This window comes from Coturnix japonica, chromosome 26, assembly GCF_001577835.2.
Source record: "Coturnix japonica isolate 7356 chromosome 26, Coturnix japonica 2.1, whole genome shotgun sequence".
Lineage (NCBI taxonomy): Eukaryota > Metazoa > Chordata > Aves > Galliformes > Phasianidae > Coturnix > Coturnix japonica.
This window is the reverse complement of record NC_029541.1, coordinates 2,024,265-2,044,517: the sequence shown is the minus strand read 5'-3', so window position 1 is coordinate 2,044,517 and position 20,253 is coordinate 2,024,265. Positions and strand designations below refer to the sequence as shown.

The 20,253-nt window shown below is 55.9% G+C and overlaps 1 protein-coding gene across 7 annotated transcripts in view; it reads right to left on the bottom strand.

The window, feature by feature from the left end:
* SOX13 (SRY-box transcription factor 13) overlaps nt 1–20,253 on the bottom strand; it is a 31,658-nt gene that overhangs the window by 8,221 nt on the left and 3,184 nt on the right. The window contains exons 1-2 of one of the 7 annotated variants that reach the window (XM_015884884.2): nt 12,317–12,530; nt 166–367 (exon numbers count right to left, since the gene is read on the bottom strand). In XM_015884884.2, coding sequence (XP_015740370.1) covers nt 166–366 — 201 coding nt within the window. In that variant the 5' untranslated portion in view covers nt 367; nt 12,317–12,530. Of the gene's footprint in view, nt 1–165; nt 368–6,052; nt 6,404–8,296; nt 8,556–12,316; nt 12,531–20,253 lie in introns of those variants that run through there. The other 6 variants (XM_032449235.1, XM_032449234.1, XM_032449232.1 and 3 more) reach the window with 6 other exon arrangements.

The following is a 20,253-nucleotide window of genomic DNA, read 5'->3' as shown; positions in this document are numbered from 1 at the left end:
GGGGGAACCTCAGGTTTCAGCTTCATTTCCTCAGGATGAGGAATAAAAGCTCAGGGAAACGACAACCTCCGTCTGCCCAGGGTGGGATGCAGTGCACTGCCAACCCAAAGAGACCAGGGCTCGGTCAAGGCCAGCAGCAGGGATGGTCATAGTGATAGGACCCACCTGTGGCAATACCTGGGGGTCTGTGCCCTCTCTTGGTGGTGGTCCTGGGGGGTCATTGGGATGGGGCTCAGTGCTGGGGGCAGCCCCTGGTGGGCTCTCGTAGCCACTCTCCTTCTTCTCCTCCGTCTTGATGCTGCAGTTCACCATGTTACCTGTCCCATCGAGCTCTAGGTGGGGAGAAACAGGGCTCCTCATGGACATCCTGCAGAACAGCAAGGTTGTTAGCAGAGAGATAGGGGTCTCCTCTCCCCCTCACACACCAGGGGCACCCCTTTGCCCAGCCCTGCCCCATGCTAGTAGTGAAGCTGAGCCCTGGGTGCCCTATGGGCTCTCCATGACCAGCCCCCAGCAGGGCACCATGGGGCTCAAAAATGTCCTAAGGGGACACCAAGCATGGCCAGAACTAGGGTTTATTTTACCATGGGATGTGCCACAGCCACATCACCTGCACAGCCCCAGCTCAGCACAGGTTGTGTTCCCAAATGGAACAAGCTGGGATCCCACTGCATCCACTATGAACTCCCAGCAGGGATTTCCCCTCCAGGGACCACCAGCCCTCACACTGCACAGCAACAACAGCACCAAACGTCCCCTTTCAACCCTTCACCTTTCGAGGAGGAATAATGGGGGAAGGAGACCATCAGGGATGGGATTTACACAGGGATGAAGGGCACGGGATCATGGGGGTGATAGTGTTCACCCTCCAGCAGAGACCCCATAGCCCTGCATCCATCAGGGTGTCCTGCTCGCACCCCACCATCCGGGGGCCCCCAGGACCGGGCTGCACCATTGGGGCAGCAGTGACACAACAAACAAAGCCAGGCTCAAGCTGCGAATTAATCAAACTGCTGAAAATAAAACCTTCCTCTCAGGAACTTCAAACAAAAGAAACGAAAACAACAAGGCCGGCTGGGTAATGAAAAGCCAGGGCTCTGAATAGGGGACAAAAGGAAGTGGAACAATAGGGTGTTGGACAAAAGCAATAAAGTAAAGGGAAGTGTGACAGCTCAACAATGGGGCACTGAGCGCGCCAGAGTTTCTGATCTTAGCAGGGCTTTTTTTAATCTCAGTTCCCTGCCCTTCTCTGAACAAACCCACGGTGCTCTCTGGGCTCTGGCCTTCCTCCCAGCTCCAGCCCTACACGGTATCTACCCGCATCCTGCAGCACCACCCGCTCCCCCTTCCTGCCCCCAGCCCACCTCGGGCAGCAGCCTGATAATGTCTCCATCCCCCCTCCAGCCCCCTCTGGGATGGATGCTCATCAAAACACCCCGAGGGATGGGGAGGAAATGGGTCCTGCTGGCAGCAGAATGGGGCCGGCATGAAGCCAGTGGGATGCTGTGCTCTGTGTGCTGTGTGCATCCAGGTGCCCCCAGAGGCTGAAGTGCTGCAGGTGGGGAAACTGAGGCAGCAAAGCGCAGCCCTGGATGCTTTTATGGCTCAGGGGGTGGTGAAGGAATAGAGGGGAGTTTGGGTGGGTGCTGAGTGCTGCTCCACATGCATGGGGTTGCAACAGCAACAAGCAGAGCTCAGTAGGGTAGAGAAGCAAGATCCATTCTTCTAAGCTCCTCTCATCATTTCCCCTCTCTCCCTCCAGCAGGGATGCAGGACTCCTGCACACACAGAGCATCAGTTGGTGGAGAACCCATGAACAAGGACATCTACATGTCTCCAAGCAGGAGACACCAAGCTAATGGGGTGCTCAGAGCTGATGGGATGTTGTTTCTTTGGATTGCCCTGCTTCTCCAAGCCCAGGTCAGCCCAGGGATACCCACACAGTGCAATGCCCGAGGCTGGAAGAGCACAAAAGCAAAGTGCCAGCACTTGGTCAGGTCACATTCCCATTGTGCTTCACCTCCACGGTGCCACTGCAAGTTTACTCTTAAAATACAGCCGGTGCTTTAATAGGGGTCTGTGTGAAAGGGGCCTCATTGTGGGATTATTATATGGTTTGCTGAACAAAAAAAGAAAACGGGGAGAAGAAAAAGAAGAAAAGTGAGTGGTGATCTTGTTACAAGGCTTGTTCCCATAGCGAGGCTGCGCTGGCTGTCTCAGGTGTGCTCAGCTCAAGGGCTCCTCTGTTGCACAGACAATAGGGACGGGAACAATTGCCTTGGCACAGGGAATATATCTTCATGTAAGAGATCTTCGCCTTTAATGTTTGCTATTTAATGAAGGGCGGAGGGGAATGGAGCGAACAGAGCACGGATGAGCAGTGCCAGCCTGGAGAGCCACAGCAAACAGTGAAAGCATGAGGACAAGGTGTACCCAAAGAACATCACGACTGGGGCTCCTTTCCAAAGCCCTACAGCTGCCACCCCAGTGTGCATCAACTTACCTGCAACCAGGCTGCCCCAGCTAAAGCTCAGAGCTGAGGGCTGAGGTTTGGGGATGGCGACAGCCAGCTTTTCCTTCTCCATTCGTACCCCTCAATGGCACATCCTGCAATTCTCCCCTTGTGCCGTGCCACCCTTCCTGGCCAGGAGCTGATCCTATCTGACCTGTTTGTGTTGCAGCCGAACAGCTCGTTAGGGCAGGGGCAGAGCCAGCAGCAGCCTGGCACCATGGGTGATGCCAATGTGCCTCTTGCTGAGCTCCCTGGACCCCTAGAGCATCCCCTTGGTTGCTCACCACTCTCCAGCACCGTGGAACACAGCACATACATCTGCAAAGCAGCAAGGGGGAAAGAAGCCTGCAGGGATGTGCTGCAGGGCTGCACCAGGCTCAGCACTGAGGGTTCCTGCCCCTCAGCCCAGGGTAATTCAAACCTATGGGATCCCTCATGCCATCCCACAGAGTGAGACATGGGAGAGCATCCCAGCGGCTGACGGGGTGAGTTGGGTAGCCTGGATTGTATGACCTGCCCCATCTGCCCATCATCACATGCACCAATGGAAGCTGTTGGCTTTTTACTTTTCCTCTTTCCACGCAGAAAAAGATCAGTTCTTAGATTCCCTTCCACCTCCCCAAACACACAGCAAGCCAGGGGGGGAAAGCACCAAGTGTAGCAAAGCATAGAATCCAACAGGGGAGAACAGCACAGAGCACAGAGCAGTGGGAAGGCACTGCAGGCACGAGCTGCGAGCACCCCCAGGAGAGAGAGCAGGGGGAAAAAGAAACCACACACAGGTTCTCTCCTTCCAACCAGGGCCCAAGGAATCCCTCCAGCCACCGGCACAGACAATAGCCCGTCTCCTGCCAGATGAGAGGACTGCTTTCCTGCCAGACTTGGAATGTCCTTTCGGGGCCCTTTTCCAAGCGTTTCCGCCCAGCGTGCCTTCACACATAAAAGGAGGGATGGCTTCCTCCTGCCACAGCCACTGTGTGCCTGTAAAGGGGGGTGGCTGAGGTGAGGGACACAGCTGGGAACTTCATGGGGTTGCCATCCCATGGGGACACAGGGACAGCGGGGTGAATGGTAGGGAGAGGGCAGCGCTTCCTACACTGGGATCGGGGCTCTGGTGTGTGTAAAAATAGAGGGTCATTGGGTCAAGTCTCACCTTTTTGAGCTTGCAAGGGATTGCAGCCAACCTCTGGCACTCTACACTACGGCATATCTGCTGTCCCCAGCGCCGTGCTGTCACTAGCGGGAGGAAATGGTGACCTTTGGGGATGCAGCAGAGCTGGAAGCACAGCCCATGTGGCTCCCAGCCAAGCAGGAATCATCAGCAGGGCTCCTGCACAGAGCCATTCACAAACTGCCAACGGCTGAGGATCCGCGGCCAGAAACACCCAGTGTAGGACCATGAAAAAGCAGGTTTTAAGCCCAGGAGACACCTGGATGTCTGGATGAAGTCACCCAGTAGATATGGACAGATGAAGCCATCCCACCGCAGAGCCGCCATCACCTCATGGCAGCCAAAGCTCCACGTGTCCCCACCAAGCCATGCGGTGCCGCAGCGGAAACGTTCTGTGCTGGGGCCAGCCGACTCTTTGCACATCCTCTGCAACAACTCACCTGCAGAAAGCCCCAATGCCTTCCCAGCAAACTGCCCAGAGCCAGCGTTACCAAAAAGCTGCAACAACAGCACCGATAAAGGAGAGATTTGGAGAGCATCGCTCCCAGTTCAGCTCGGTAAAACTATGGGGGTTCATAGGCAAAGCCACAGCTCCAGCAAGAGCTGGGATTTCCCAATGTCCAAGCAGAATAGAGCATTCTTTATCTGCTCCTTGAAGGCTGCATGGCTCTGCATGGGGGGGTGATGGCCTCTGGAAACATCCTTGCGGGCTCAGAGCGCAATGGTGACATTGAGGTGACAGAATTGGCATCATGGAAACTTCCAGCAATGGGAACACAGGAAGGAGTGGGGGTCACACCTCTGTGTGCACCCATTGCCACCCACCTTCCCTCAGTCCCCACTCAAGCCTGGGCCTCATATCCCATAGGGATGAGGATTCCCCCCTTGGCTTCTAGAGGCCGTGCTTGGTTCTCCAGCACTGCCACATTGGGGCTCTCAATGGGGAGGAGCACCAATTCTGCATCGCTCAGTGGAGCGTAGAAAAGCTCCTGTTGCTGCACAACCCATGGAAGCTTTAACCCTAAAGCAAGAGGAGGATCCCGGAGGAGCAGCAAAAAGTGCTATGGGATGCTCAGCGTGGGGTTGGGAGAGCAAAGCCCCCCATGATAACAGTGAGAGGTGAACACCGCGTGCTGCCATCCCTGGCACATGGGTCCCTTTGGCACAGCCTGTAGAGCTCTCAACCACACCACATCCCCAGGCTCCTGGTGGCCCTTTTTTACTCACAATTTCCAGCTGACTGTAAATTCTGCTCTCCCAGATCTCCCCAAGCTGCTCCTTACCACGTTGCTCTGGTTGCATACAAGATGGCAGAGGGACACATCATTGCCACGCGGCACCTTCCTGTCACCCCCCTCAGCATAAGGGCTCAGCTGGGATCTCCTCCTGCTACCAGCACCCCGCTTCCAGATGGGGGCAATGAGCCTCACAGCACAGCTCTGGGGGCATTAAATCACATCTGACGTACCCACATTCACCCCAAAGATATAAGACAGGCACTGTGTGCCCAGCAGCAGCATCAGAGCTACACAAATAACCCAACACCAAGAGCCTTCCCAGGGCATCAACGGGTGCAAGTCCACAGTGATGGCCCCAGCATGGGCATCTTTGATGGGATGAGCAATAGGATGATTTAAATAGGGGAAAAAAAAATCAAAGTGACCATCAGGTGGAACTTCCTGCCCATGGGATTTAATAGGTAGGGAATGATCTCATCAGCGCATTGGAATTATTGAATTACAGCCCATGTTACAGTTGGAAACATCCTTAAAGAAAGGTCTGACAGCATCCGAATGGGAACCAGGACACGGCTGGGACATGGGCAACACGGAGACAAGGAGGTTGGGTGACTCCCTATTACCATGGTCTGGGTAAAGAGCAAACAGCACTGAGCATCCCCCCAAGCCTTCACCCGCTCTGCAGAGCACGGCAGGAAGCCGTGCAGCCATGCACAGCATTGCTTTGCACGCTGGACACTCAAAGCGTTCTCATTTGCACGTCTTCAAGAGAAGAGCTTTTTTTCTCCCCTGCAGGTCTCTAAATACCACAGCAAAAAAGAACAAGCCCCAAAGCTGTAATAGTTTCCAAGTCCCCCCTCTTCCTACTGCGCCTCTTTTCCTCTTTTAAATACTTTTAAACCCAAATCTTACTGTTCGTGGAAGCCTTTGCATGGGTGGAAGAGGGGAATGGCCACAAGACCCAGAGGAGTCGGTGAGGACCACAGGGTCCTCAGGGCCCCTCCACCCCCCCAGCCATCATAGAGCTCTCAGCTGCCCACCCTCTGCCCCTTATAGCACCATCGATTTGCAAAGAAAGAGCAAATAAAGGAAACCTTTCCCCTAATGGAGGCGAATATGGGGACGACTCACCCTGCACGGCGATGCCGGAGCGCACAGAGCTCCGTCTCCCTCCTCTCTGTAGCAGTTTCTGCCTTCTCCTCACCCCAAAGCAGCCCTTGGGTTTATCGCAGAGGCCGATCTCGGCGCAGGTTTTGTGCTATTTCACTCACTCAGCGTTTCCAGGCAGAGTTTGTTCACAAACAATACTTTCCAATCGCATGACGGAGGGGTGAAGACATTTGACCCTTTTCCTCTCCCTCTCACCACCTCAACAAGAAGGAGCTCAGCTCAGCCAGACTCAACCCAACCACTTGGGGACTAAGGTGTGGGATGGAGCACGATGAGACACTAATCCCCCTACTCACCCCTCACTGACCACCTCATGATATTTTACACCTTCAACCAGCGTCACTTTCTTTCCCCAGTTGCCCCCCAGGCTTTGAGATTTTTGGGGAGCTCCTCTTTGGGGGACTCAACTTTGGGAGTTCTTCTTTGGGGTTTCCACTCTGAGGGCTCTTCTTTGGGGTCTTCTCTTTGGAGGGCTCCTTTTTGGAGGGTATCTCTTTAAGGGACTCAACTTTTGGAGGTTCTTTGGGGTCTCCTCGTTGGGGTTTCTTCTTTAGGAGCTCCTCTTTGGGATCTCTTGTTTAGAAGACTTAACTTTGGAGGCTCCTATCTTGGGGGCTTCTCTCTGGGAGTTCATCTCTCTACGTTGGCTTCGCATTGGGGTCTCCACTTCAAGGCTCCCATTTGATGGCATTCTGGTGTTTCCAATCTCAAACACGTGTCCCTAAAGCAGCTCAGGGGCCCCTTGAAGACGGCACCAAACCCCAAACCCCACGACCGCACGTTTCCGCCCGTGCCAGCACCGCTCCCTGAAACCCACATTGCCCCAGAAACCGTCAGCTTCACCTTGTATGGGTTTGTAACAGCAGCAAACAGCCTCATGCACCCAAGCAGCTGCTTGGCTACAGGGGGACAAAGGCTCTATCGAGGCGACTGGGGGGGGGATCTTGCCCTCTCCAGCTGCCAGAGGGGCTTGGGGCAGGGGTGACAGCCACCTCTCAGCTGCTGGGGCCATTTGACATTGCAACAACAGGTTTTTGCTGGTGTGACAGGAGCTGATGGCACCATCGGCAGCTTCCTTTGGAAAGCAGAGGGAACCTGGAGCTCAGCACTCATGGCCAGGTGGGTTGGGATGGAGATCCCCAAGAAAAATGCTCTCAGCTGCACTTCTCTCCCTTATTACTGCGAGCTCCGGTCACTGTGATGGTGCTGCCCCTGATCTATGGGGCAGATCTGAGATCCCATGCTAAGGACTCAGTGGGGAGCTTGTTCCCCATTACCCCTCCAGCAAAGAGTCCCTTCCAGCCCAAGGAGTTCATGCTAAACCCAGTGCTGGGAAAGGGACCGTCTGTGGGACAGACCCCACTGAGCAACACTGCATCGCAGCCACACACCCCACATAGTTGGGTTCATCTCTTCCCCTCCCCTGCTTATTTCAGAGGAGATCAAGACCATTAAAGCCATTCAGAGAGATGGGACAAGCTCCTACTGGCCCGCTAGGATTATTTTCATTGCACAAGGGCTCAGACTCTCCAACAAGCTGCAGACAGCCCCCCCCTGCTGCAATGGGGTGTCCGATTGCCCCGACCACCCCCATGTCCTGCAGCACACAAGGGGATCTTTGTGCCCATGCAGCCAAAGTGGCACCTGTCCCACTCTGTGTCCCCACATCCCCTCGGCTCCCCAATCCCCCCCTGCAGCAAAAGGCTTTTGGCTCCATGTGCCTGGCTGGCTCCTGCATGGCTGAGGGGAAGCACAGTTGCTCTGTGCACGCATCTGCACTCCCTGCTGCTTCGCACGCCACTTTATGCCATAGGGTTGCATGAGCTGTGGGCTCCTCTGGGCTGTGCCCACCTTGTGGCCACGCATGGGAGAGCCACATCCCATAACCAGCACCAAGCAACCCTCCCCTACAAAAGCACGCTTTGCCCAGCTCAGTTCCCAGGATGGATCCACAAACCTGATGCAAAGCAGCAAGACGAGCTGGGCATAGGAAGCCCAAGAGCCCCCAGGAAAGGCAAATATTGTCCTCTTTCTGCCCACACCGCAGCCTATGGGGGTACAGAGGGGTCCTACAACTGCACAGGCACAGAGTGCCCTTGGGACCCCCACCACCACCACACACAAACCCTCCCAAAGTCCCCATGTCATGCATAGCAAGGAAGGTGAGCAGGAAAGCTCCTGAGCCTCATCCATGGGGGAATTCACCTGCAGAGCCCCATGGGCTGGGGATATCCATGTCCTGGTTCGTGTCCTCTCTGCCAGCAAAGCCCCACGCAGAGCAGCCCCACAGGCGGCTCCGTGCAGCCCCTGCCCCAAGGGACTCGCTTTCCGGCTGGGCGTGCAAGGTAGAACAATGGGGCCGAGCCCTCTATTGTTCCAGACAAAAGATAAGCCGGGCTCTGGCATTCCCCAACCGGAGGGCAGCGGCTGGCCGAGCCCTTCCCTGCCCCGGCTCCATGGGGACAGGTAGAGAGGGGCTGCGGGAGGTCCTGCCAGACTCCACGTAAGCCCTCAGTAACTCCATTTCACAAGGGCAAAGAGGACCAAATACCTTTCTGCTACCCCACGTTGTTTGAATTCTCTTTGCCATACATCTCCTTAAAGCACACAACCAATTGCCATTAGCCCCTTTCAGCAGCCAGGACGAACAAAACAAATGCTTCAAACCATCAGATCTCAGCCAGGGCCACCCAAAATGCTGCTGGGAAGGATGAGCCCCATTACCTTATTCCTCTATGATGAGGCAGTGGGGCTGAGCTCCACTTCCAGCACGTGCTCAGGACTTGCATTAATGCTTTGTGAGATGATTTGGACACTGCATTCCTCCCCCCCTTGCTCCTTTTCTTCCCACCCCATCCCAGCAACCCCAACACCATCCAGCAGTGTCCCCTGCACCTCCCCATTGCCAAAAAGCGACAGCATCGAACACACCGAGCACCCTTGTTTGGGACTGGAGCACATCCAGCAATGGGACATATGGCCTCAGAGCAGGTGGGGTGGGAGGAGAGGGGGAGAGCTTCCAAGTGCAAAACCATTTCCAAAAGTCAATGTCTTTGCCATTGCTCCTCCTGCTGGGAGCGGTCGGGCTGGGGGAGCCCCATGCTGAGCACAGGGCACAGCCCGAGGGAGAGGGTTTGGCTCTCAAATACTCTCCTAAAGGATGGGATGGGGGGTGAGATGTGGGGGGGGAAGGCACCGACTGCTTTCCCAGCAGCACTGTCACAAGCCGCCCTAATTTATTTCCCTTTTGTCTGTTTTGCTCTGTGCAAAAACTGGGTGGAAACGGGGCGATGCAGCACGGCAAACTTTTGAAGCAGCCCTAATCTTTCCCCCTTAACCCCAACCCAAAACCCCAGCAGCACAACGAGACCCAAACCTCCAATAGCTGGTGAGAGCTGGGGACAGCCCAGAGCTCTATGGACACCCCAGGGCTGCAGACCACCCCCCCCAGGCTGAGTCTCCATCAGAGCACAGCCAGACCCCGCTGCTGTTGGATGCACAGCAAGAGGCAGCTCACATTGCTATTTTCTAGCAGAGAACGAATGCATCTCACCAACACTTTGCAGTGATGCTCCACTCAAACCAGAGCAGAACAAAAGAGTCCAATGGGTTTCCCCCATGCTGTTGTCCAGAGCTGTAAGGAGCGACTTCCCTGCTCAAAAATGAGGGGTTTGTTCTGATTTCAATACACAGTTTGTAAGGAGAATAAACATGCTGCCTTTTACCAGCACGGCGGAGCACTTCGGGGTGTAAAAGCAGAGCAGAGCTGTAGTGATGCGTATTGAAGGCCGTCCATCTGGTGAGAAAAGCATTTCTGCTCCGCAGTCACACACACAAAAGCAGCTCCGACCCAAAGTGTTCACAATGGGATGGGGCTGAGCAAGAAGGAAGGCAGCATCGTGTCGGACAGACAAAGCTGGGCGCACGTGGGGTGGCAGTGGGACATCAGTGGGTCTGTGGGGAGGGACAGCCAAGAGCAAAGCCAAACTGCACCCCGAGTTTGTTTGGTTTTGTTGCAAGGGATCACTGACCTCCCTGGCTCCGTGGCCATCCAAACATCCCATGTCCTGCACCCCATAGACCACCCTCATGCACATGGATGCTCTGAGCCACCATGTGTTCAGCAGCAAACTCCAGACCCCAAAGCCCCGATGGATCTGCATCCCTGCCCTACAGCACCGAGCCCCCATCATTCCCATGCACTCACCTCAATGCAACCCACACTGCCGGCCCTCAATGCCCCCATCCCCAACCTCTGTGACAGCAGCCCAGCCCCAGTGAGTGTCAGTTCCAGGAAGGCAACAAGCAGCAAACCCCTCCAGCAAGTAGCAAATGTAAAAATAAATGTGCTGAAAGGAGAGATTTACTGTGCTGCTGCTGCTGTGTGCCTTGCATGGAGGGAAAAGCCCATCCTCAGCATCCCATGGATGGGGTTAAATCCCCTCCAGCAAATAGCAAAGTTTAGGAGCTGCTCCATCTCACTGCTCCTACCAAACAACCCCCAGAGCAACAAATGCACTTAAGAGGAGAAGGAAGGGGGATATACTTTTAAAGCTCAGGGTCTCTGCTCCTACCTAACGGTGCTGAGCTCCTGTGAGGCGATGAGCTGGTGGTGCAATGAGAGCTGCTAAAAACATGGCACCCAACCTGCCCACCTCCACCGAAGGACTGAGGCTGTTTTTAATGTGACCCCCCCCCCCCCAAATCTCAGCCTTTCCAAGAAGCAAAAATGGACCCCGTGCTGTATCAGTGTCAACAGGATGGATTCAGTGCGAAATCAAATTGAACTAAAAGGAAACTGCACGAATTACAAACGCGGGTTATTGGCTCAATAGGGGAATAACTGAGAGATATGATCTGGTCTGCGCTAAGGAGAAAATAACATTAGCTGAGCTAATGGTCCTTTTTCACTCCTAAAATCTATTACTCCAGATCTGCTTTGGAAGCAAAGTGTTGTCTATGGAAGTAACTCGTGAGATGGAGCAGCTTTGAGTGATGTGCAGCCACAGTCTGACATTATTTCTGGGTAGCATCAGCAGAGTAACCTCATGTCCAACACTGGCAACCAGGTTGGGGTGGAAAGGAGCAAAGCTTTGCAATTGTTTGTGTATTTCATGTGAAAACTTGCTCAGCTGCAGCTCATGGTTCCTCTCTCCTACCACTAACTTCATGTCAGCTCCCCTCCAGGTCCCATCACAGGCACTGCCTGAGCAGAGGGGTCACACCAGATAGAAACCCCCCATATCACAACCCCATATTGAAGCCAGCAGCGTAGGAGCCCCAGCATCCCACACAGTGACCCAAATCTGCCCCGATTTGCCCCAAAAAGCAGCTCCGGTGCGTGGCTGAGAGACGCAGTGACACGGATCAGCTGTAATTCAGGCTCAAGCAATAACAGCCGTGCTGACCCCAGCCCTCCCCCGGCTCTGCCCCGTGACAGCGCTGCTGTTGCATTGATGGAGCACTTTGTTGGATGGACAAACAGCCGCAAGGTGCTGCCAGCAAGTTTTCCTGCCCGCGTGCTCTGTGCCGGTATCCCGACGGAGCTACGGGGATGGAGATGGGTTGGAACGATGCTAAACACGGGCAAATCGCCATCCAACAAAGCAGCAACATCACATCCATCTCGTGGGGGAGAAGGGACGGGGACCCCAAGGATGGAGACCCGAGCCCAGCACCCCTCCGAGCTGTTAAGTCCCACATGGCTGCACCCCGCACATGGTGTCTGTCTGTCTGTCTGTGCGCTGTGTCTGCAGGGCTGCCAGCCTATAACCCGCTGCCCCTATGCCCCACAGCCCTAAAACAGAGCGCACAGCACGGACAGGGACTGGCACATGGGGACGCGTCCCACCGGGGATCCTGGGGAGTGGGCTGCAATGGGATCACGCTGAACACGGAGCGAATGGGGGAGGGTGTCGAGGATTAACCCCTTCCCTGCCGCTTTCTCGCTCTCCCCGGCGTTGCTTTTGGAGTTTGCAGCCCTACAAGTTTATAACAGAACTGGGGCCGCACGGAGGAGGACGCGACGTTCCGCTTTCCACCTTTCCCATTCTGTTTAAGCAAAGGGGTGGTGGATTGGTGTGGGTTAGGGGGCACCACGACCCGGGACGGCGCTCAAAGCCCCAAAGCTGTGTCCGTGTCCGTGTACTCCCCTCCCCCCATCTCCCCCCGTAGTGCCCCACATGGCCGTGTTACTGCCCCTCTCCCTGCTCCGCTCGCACTTACGGCTCCGCCGCTCTGTAGCGCTGCGCCCGGGTCCCGGTCCGGTCCCGGTCCGGTGCCGCTCCCGGTGCCGGCTCCGCCGCCTCTCGCACGGTTCAGGTCTGCTCCATGTCCCCGGCGCCTCCGCTGGGAGCTGCCCCGGCGCCGGGCGGAGAGAGGGAGCGGGGAGGAGATGGAAGGGGGGGAGAGAAGGAGGAGAAGGAGGAGGAGGAGGAGGGACCAGCAAACCAGCAGCCGGCTGAGGGGCGGCCCCTTTGCCCCGTCTCCTCCCCTCGGGACCCCCTGCTTTGCCCCGACGGGGGACCCACGCGGGACGCCGCTTCTACTCCATCCCAGACTCGTGGCTGTGGGGGACGGAGGAACCCCATAAGGACATGGGAAGAGTTTAGGAGACCCCTCCCCGTACCCCGCATCCCACAGTCAGGAATGAAAGGCAGCGGCTGATGGTTGAGGCACACACGTGTTGACAAACACACTCTGCTTTACAGAATGAGATCTTGTAAATGTTATGTCAACATTGAAGGAGGACTGTTTACGTTTTTGCCAACAGGGAAAATTCCCATTGACTCGAAGCCATTTCCTTCCCCCCCCCCCCCCCCACACAAACACACACCATCGTTTTCTTCCATGGGAATTGCTTTCAAGCTTTGTTTTCCTCCAGCCCCAAGAGTGTGACACAGCAGCTCCGGGGACTCCCTCCCACTAAGTGCAATTGAAAGGTCCTTCCCGGGGACCTTGGGAATTGGGATATGGGGTATAGGAATTGGGCTCCCTATACCCCATGTCCACCCCTCACTATGGGAAACCTCTCTATCGCCATCACAGGGAAATGAGCAAAGAAATGAGCTGAGCTGTAACCACACTGCAGGCACAAGGAGGGAAGCAGGAGGACAGGAGTGACCTGGGAGAGCTCCTGGCATCACTGCCCGAACATTAAACACGAAGCACAGGAGGGTTTGGAAGCAAATTAGGACCCCAACTGTCAAAGTGATTCTATATCCTCATACGTTCCCAATTTACAGGTGGAGAAGCTGAGCACATGGAGCTGCAGACCTGCAGCAGGGTGGGATGCAAAGGCAGCTCCCCCATCCACTGCCCCCTATCAGACCCTCCCAAAGCCCCCACCCCATCCCATGGCACAAATAGCCCCCAGCCACCCCCACAGATCCCACAGCCTCTCTGAGAGCAGAAGCGCATCCCCTGAACCAGACAGGGAAACAATTAACAAAGGGGGCTGAAGACCCACACAATTAAACCCAAAAGAGGGAGAAGAGGTTTTGTTCGGGTCTCCGTGGTAACAGCCAGCCCGGACTAGCGGTCACTGACTTTCACTTTCCGTTCCTTCCTGGCAATGGTCGTGGTGGCCCCTGTGGCCTCTCTGCTGGGTGCAGGTGCCCATTGAAGTCCCCTGGCTGTGGCATCATCCCCATATGGGTAATGGGATGAGGTGGGCTGTCAGCACACGTGGACCCCCCTCCTCATCCCATCTCCACTCCTTGTCACATCCTCCTTCAATTAACACCAGGTACACCTGCACCTCCTCTCCACCTTCTGCAGGGCATTGCCAGGACCCACAGAACATCACCAACAGCCGCGGAGCATCACTGGGACCCACAAGATCCACAGACCAGCCCTAGGATACATGGAACATCATCAGGATCCTAAGACCCACATGGCACCCTTAGGACCATGGGCATGAGGGTTGTGATGGTGCAGAGATGGTTCCCACCCCTCCATCGGGGGTGTGGTGCTTCCATGGCTCCATCTCTCCCCACCTGGCCACATCCAGGCTCACACCTAGGGCAGCTCCGCGGTTCCCCTTGTAGCATTCTGCTTTCCTCAGCAGAAGGAAGCTGGGACAATGGGTGGAGGGACCAGGAAAGCTGGTGGGGGCAAAGATCTCGCTGCCTTCAGCACAGGGGGCATGGAGGGGAAAAGCACAACCAACACTGGCCTTCCTTTTCCCAAGTCCCCACCTCTCCATGCAGCATGGAGAGAGCAATGCCTCCTGCTTTGTGCTGGCTGCAAGTCCCAGCCTCCAGATCGCAGGATGCTGTTGCCTGAGTCATGGAAATGGTTCAGACAATGGCTTGGCCCCTTTATAACTGGCCAGAGGGGGCAAAGCAGCGAGAACAAATCCGACCTTACTTCCTGCACGGAAGTGGACCCATTGTTTGGGATTGGGCATGTGCTTTACTCCTCACCAGCCTGGGAAAGCTGCAAAGTGATTGTGGGCAGGGAGTGAGCCATGCAACTCCTCATCCATATAGGAATCTAGCAAACATTGCTGCCACTGCCCTCAGCAGGACCCAAATCACTGCCCACAGACAGACACAGACACACCTGCAACCCATTAGAGCCCAGCTGATATGATGGTGCTAATGGAAAAGCTCAAACTCTCTCAGAACTGAGTGGCAGCTTCGGGATTGTCCTCACTTCACCCCTTTGCATCTTGTAGGCCTTTGGGTTGGGGTGCACCAATGGTCCCATGTAGCTGAGAGGGGGCAGAGCTGGGTCTGAGAGTAGGAACACAGAGTGACAGAAACATCCAATATCCCAACTTGGAAGGGACCCATCAGGATCATCAAGTTCAATGTAGGTACTGGGGGAAGATTGATGTGACAGAGGGACCCAAAGCCCCCCACACCCACAGTGTGTCCCCCTGTTCAACTGCTGATTGCCCCCACTCAAACCCCTCCATTCCCCTGAGGCAGTGGGAGCTCTGTGATGCCTCAGACCCCAAACACAGGTGACTTTTGCTAGTCCCACATAGGAGCAGAGAGGCATCTTGGGCACAGGGCTGGTGCACAGATGCCATCCCAGGGTTTGGGTGTCAGGAAGCCCCCAGTAATCTCTGTCTTCCCCAAATCCTTTCACATTGGCACCAATGAAAGATGCAGGGGGGCCTCACTGCTTCAAAATGCATTACTGCTATAAGCAACCAACCTCCTGCAGGCAGGAGGACAGGGGCTCTGGGGGGACTCCTGCCCATCACATACCCCCCCTTGTCCATCACCACCAGCTCCAGGTGCTGTAACCATCACCATCCATTGCACCTCGCTGAGTACCAACAGAAAACCAGCTCCAAACTGGGATTCAATGGGTAGAGCAAACCATGCAGCATCTCATCTCTGCCACTCTGTTCCCAACCTGAACGTCTCTGTTTCTCCCCACCCAGTGCACAGCCAGCCCCGTGGCCACATCTAGCCACACACATGGCATAGGCCAACTGCTGCCCTCCTAGGGGAAGGCCGTGGGGTAGGGAGCACACAGCCGTCCTGGCAGCCTGAAGCCGGGCTGGGGCAGTGCGGGGTGATGCTGAGCAGGCCGCATAGTGGAGCCCACAGGGGGTGGGTGGGAGGGGGTACCCAGACCACCCAGTGGGCAGGCAGGGGCCGGGGGCAGCGCGGTGGCACAGCCACATCCCCGGGCTCGTTGCTGCCACCCGGAACGCGGCGCTGGGGGCCGAACCCATCGGCTCTGGTTCAAAGGATGCCGTGGGCTCCGGGGCCATTCGCTCCCAGTTGAGCTCCAGTGGGAGCGCGGCTCCGCCTGTGCCACCCACCGCCCACCGGCCGGACCCTCCAGCACAACGACAGAGGGGCTTTTCTTGTTCCCCCCCTTCTTTGTTTTCTATTTAGTGCTTTTGTTCTCCTCTCTTTGGTCCTTTGTTCCAGCTTGTCCTTTGTTCCGACGCCTTTGGTTTCTCGTCCCTTTGATGCTTTGTCACTCCCTTCATCTTGGAGCTTTTCTTTCCCCGGGTTTTGAAGCTGGCGGTTGTTTTCTGTCCCCGTTCTTTGCTTGGCGTTTTTATCCTTTCTCCTGCCTCGTCCACTCTTGGGTCACATGGGCCCGGCCCGAATTGTCTTCAAATCCCCATTTGTCTTGTGTCGGTGCCGGGTTTCCCTGCCTTTATGTCCTTTCTTAAGAGACTCTCAGCGTTTCTTTTCCCCCTCGCTGAGGGAAGCAGGGAAGGGGGATGGGGGGGGGGGGATCGGGTTTAATTAATTACTCAGTGTAATCTTTAGATGTGCGGCACCGCAGGATGCGCGGAGCGTTATTACTAATCGTTACGATTGTGATTGGGATGTTAAGGGTTAGCGAGGGTTTAAACACCAGCTAATTGCAGCAAAGAGCTCCGAGTCGGGAAGAGGCCGGGTTGGGAGAGGAGCAGCTCTGCCACACCGCTGCTGGGGAGGAGGGTGAGCAAAGACACGGCAAAAGGGCTTTAATTTTGAGAGACGGCGCCTCGAGGCAGCGCTCACAACACAAACACGACCACAGAATCAGATACGGGGCAGTCAGGATCAGGGAACCGTTTTCCTCTCAGCCCGACTTCAATGAGCGGCGCCGTTGCTTTGCTTTGATTTAAAGCCCCCAAATATTTCCTCCCCATGGACCTCAGCGAGGCCGACCCCATTGGGATCTGCAGGGCACAAAGGCTCATCTCAAAGGCTCGCTATGCTCCCTTCCCACCAAACCCCCCCACCCAGAGCCCGTGCCATCCCCAAAGCACACGTTTAAACATCTGTAATCTCACAGCAGCGACAGCTGTTAACCGGAGGAAGCAGCCAAACTTAGCAACAGGATGTACCCTCAGATAACACGATCGATATCAGCAGTGAGTGCCGGAGCCCAGCTGCAATGCTGGGTGTCAGATCGGCACCGATATCAGATCTCTTTGACGCTGCCTTCGCAACACCCCGACTTCTCCTCCTGCTCATTAATCACTTTGGGGTACCTCAGTGATGTCCCCATGGTTTGTGATGGCATGGCAGCAGCTCTTAGGGGGGGGGGGATAACACACTGTGGCCAAGCAGGTCCTGCAGGTTAGGTGTAATAGATACTGCTGTGATCGCAAGTCCAGTATCAAGGCCAGGGGCACAACCTGGAGGGCTCTGCTGAAGGGGTTTTTATGAGAGAATGGGACTTAATGTGCACCAGCTCCACCAAAAGCCGCGAACCCTCCTGAAAAGGCTGGGAAAAGCCCACTGATGGCCACCTGATCTGCAGGCTGGATGAATGCAGAGCTGTGACTGGCCCTCAATGCAGTGCCATTGCCATGCTGGGTGCCTCTTCCACTGTCACGCAGCTGGGGACAGGCACAGCAGCATCCCAGCCTACTAAAAGCCCCCGACAAACATCAGATGTTTCAACCTCCAGCGCTGTTGCAACAGCAGCCAGGAAAAGCCATCCTTCTGGTCTGCCCGGTTCTGCCCTCGGGCTCACGAGCACAAATGGGGCTGATAAGAGCTGGATATGAGCCATCCAACACCCCACCCCGAGCTGCTGGGCGCTCACCCCGGGGTGCTGACCATACAATGGCCATACAGCCACGCTCAGCGCAGCCAGGTGATGCTCCAGCAGCATTGCAGTGAGGTCTATGCTGCCCGCCCGCCCTGCCCAGCTCTCAGAAGGGCCAAACCTGTTTTTATGCCAGAGCTGGCACAGGGAAGGCAGGAAAAAAAGAGAAGAACGAACCCCCCTCTCATCTCTCTATCTGCAGCCATGCAAGGAATATTGTTCAGCGCAGCACAAAAGCATCCCTGAAAATAGAAGCGCCACGGCCAGGCCTGCCAGTGGCTGTGTGAGATAACGTCTACTTGCAAACACTGTGCCTTTGTGCCGCTGTCACTGTCCCCATTGTTCAGGAGCCTATTGCCTCGGGGATATTGTTCCCTCCTTTTGTCTCAGCCCGGCTCCTTTTTGTTTGACTTTACTTACCATTTCATTCCTCTCCTTTGTGCCGGGGTTCTTTCTTTTGTCTCTCTCTCTCTCTCCCTTTTCTCTGTGTGATTTGTATTTAGCAATTGTTCCCGGCCCATTGGAAGCACAATGTGCTCGGGGTTCTTTTCTCTCCTCCATTCATTACCTATAAAGGTGGGTTTGGCTGTCGGTAGGTAAGCGGGAGGAGCGGGGGGCTCAGAGCTCCATCCCAAAGCTCAGAGGAGGCCGAACCAGGAGATGCCTTGGAGCAAAAGGGAGTCCTGTTGTTCCCGAGCCCTGCATTGGGTTCCCAGTGGGAAAAGACACGTAGCAGATGACTGTATGACCATGTGCAATGATGACCACATGCCACAGCCTTTATCCACACTAGACCTGAGCCTGGCCAGGCAGCCATAGTAGTTAAAGCTACCTTGAGCATCCTGAGAGCCGGCTATGGGATGAGCAGCAGCTCTGGGGAAGCACGGAGCAGCCATAGGCCCAGCCTGGCTCCTTTGGGGCTGGCTGGATGCAGCCAGGAGGCAGAAACAGAGAGCAGAGATGCAGCTCAGGAGAGAAGAACTGCAGCTCCTGCAGGGAAATGGGACCCTACAGCCCATCCTCAGCTCTACTTCCCATGCAGTGCTCAGGGTTTTGGGTGCTGCCATCGTGGTTGCTTCTCCCCCAGGAGGAGGAGGTGAGGTTATCAGGAAAGCTTCAGAGCTGACAAGTGGCCATCCCCATTAACAACAATGCCGCATTGTTCTAAGGGGCTCGCACCGCATGACCTCGCGGGACTGTTCCATCCCTAAAGCTGATAAAACCCCGAGGATCAAAGCTCTGCTGGAAGCCGCTTCCTTTTGCTCTCAGCCACAACCTGCGAGGGCTGGGAGGCTGCAGGACCCCGGGGCAGGACCCCACAAACAGGGGGACAGATGGGTGCAGGCTGGGAACGACGACGTGGGCTCCTGGGGGACAACGCAACCCCCGAGTCCAGGCAGCACCGGGCAGCGGGCGGAGCGCGGGGGGCGTGCCTGGGAACCAGCGAGGCGGTCTGGGATCCATTGTTTCATTGTTACGGCTTCAAAGGACAATGGGGCATTGTTGTCTCTGGGGATCCCATTGTTTGCTTTCGCTGCAGATCTCAGCCGTGCCGTGGATGGAGGTTTCCCGAGGGCCAGGCAGGCTCCGTGTGTGGGACACTAAATAACGAGGCAGACATGTTCCCTTCCCACCCCTCTCTTTGCCACCCTTCCTAAAAAGGCACGATGCGTTGCAGCACGTGTGTGCCCACACAGGGCAGGGGGCAGCGGGACCACCCATCCAAGCAGGGAGCAAAAACCAATGCAGACAAGGGGAGCTGAGCCCCATTCTGCATCACCAAGCTCCTGTGCTGGCTGTTAGGGAACCAGGGGTGTCCCAGCTGTGGCCCTGCTGTATTCCCACTGCCTTGTTGGAAAGAGCTGCTGTTGATCCCTATGCACTCACAGGAGACGCAGCATCCCAGTGTTTAAGCCCACAGCATCCCCTGAACACCATCACTGCCCCAAGCACATGGCATCAAGAGCATCTGTCTGACTGCTGCAAAGCACAGCATCCCCTTCGGTACCTGGGGAAAGGACAACTTGTCCCTGGGTCCCTGCTCTGCTGTCTGTGCAGCACCCCAGGCTAAGGATCTGTTTGCATAGCACCTTCCTATGTAAAAAGAAATCTGAGTGCTATTGGAAAATGGGGAGTGGATGGAGCAGGGAGCTGCCTCCAGTCCATGGCTGAGCCCTGCAGGCCTGCCACTGCCCCAGCACAGCGGGAGATGGGCAGAGCAGGAGAGACATTCTCCAGGACACCCTTAGAGCTCGGGGCTGCTCCAGGAGCTGGGGATGGGAGTGACTCACCCGCAGAGCTGAGGGTGAGCCTGGGGAGGGGGCCAGGGACATCGCCCTGCAGAAACTCAGTCAGCTTGGAACAGTCCTGCTGTGCTCTGCCATCAGGCACAGAGCAGAGCCCCCCTTCCCATGGCTCTGTGCACCCTCCCAGATAATCCAAAGGAGCTGGAAGAGCTGTTTTACAAAGCCTGGCCTCCCTACTATCCCCCCCCCACCTTCTGGATGGCAGCCCTTGTGCCAGAGGGCTGAAAGGATGTGTGAGATCTGTGCTCAGAGCAGCTGCCACCGGGCGTCTTTCCCCACTGCCCACATGCACCTTGGTGTTGCCTGGGTGCCAGCTGACCCTCAGCTCCT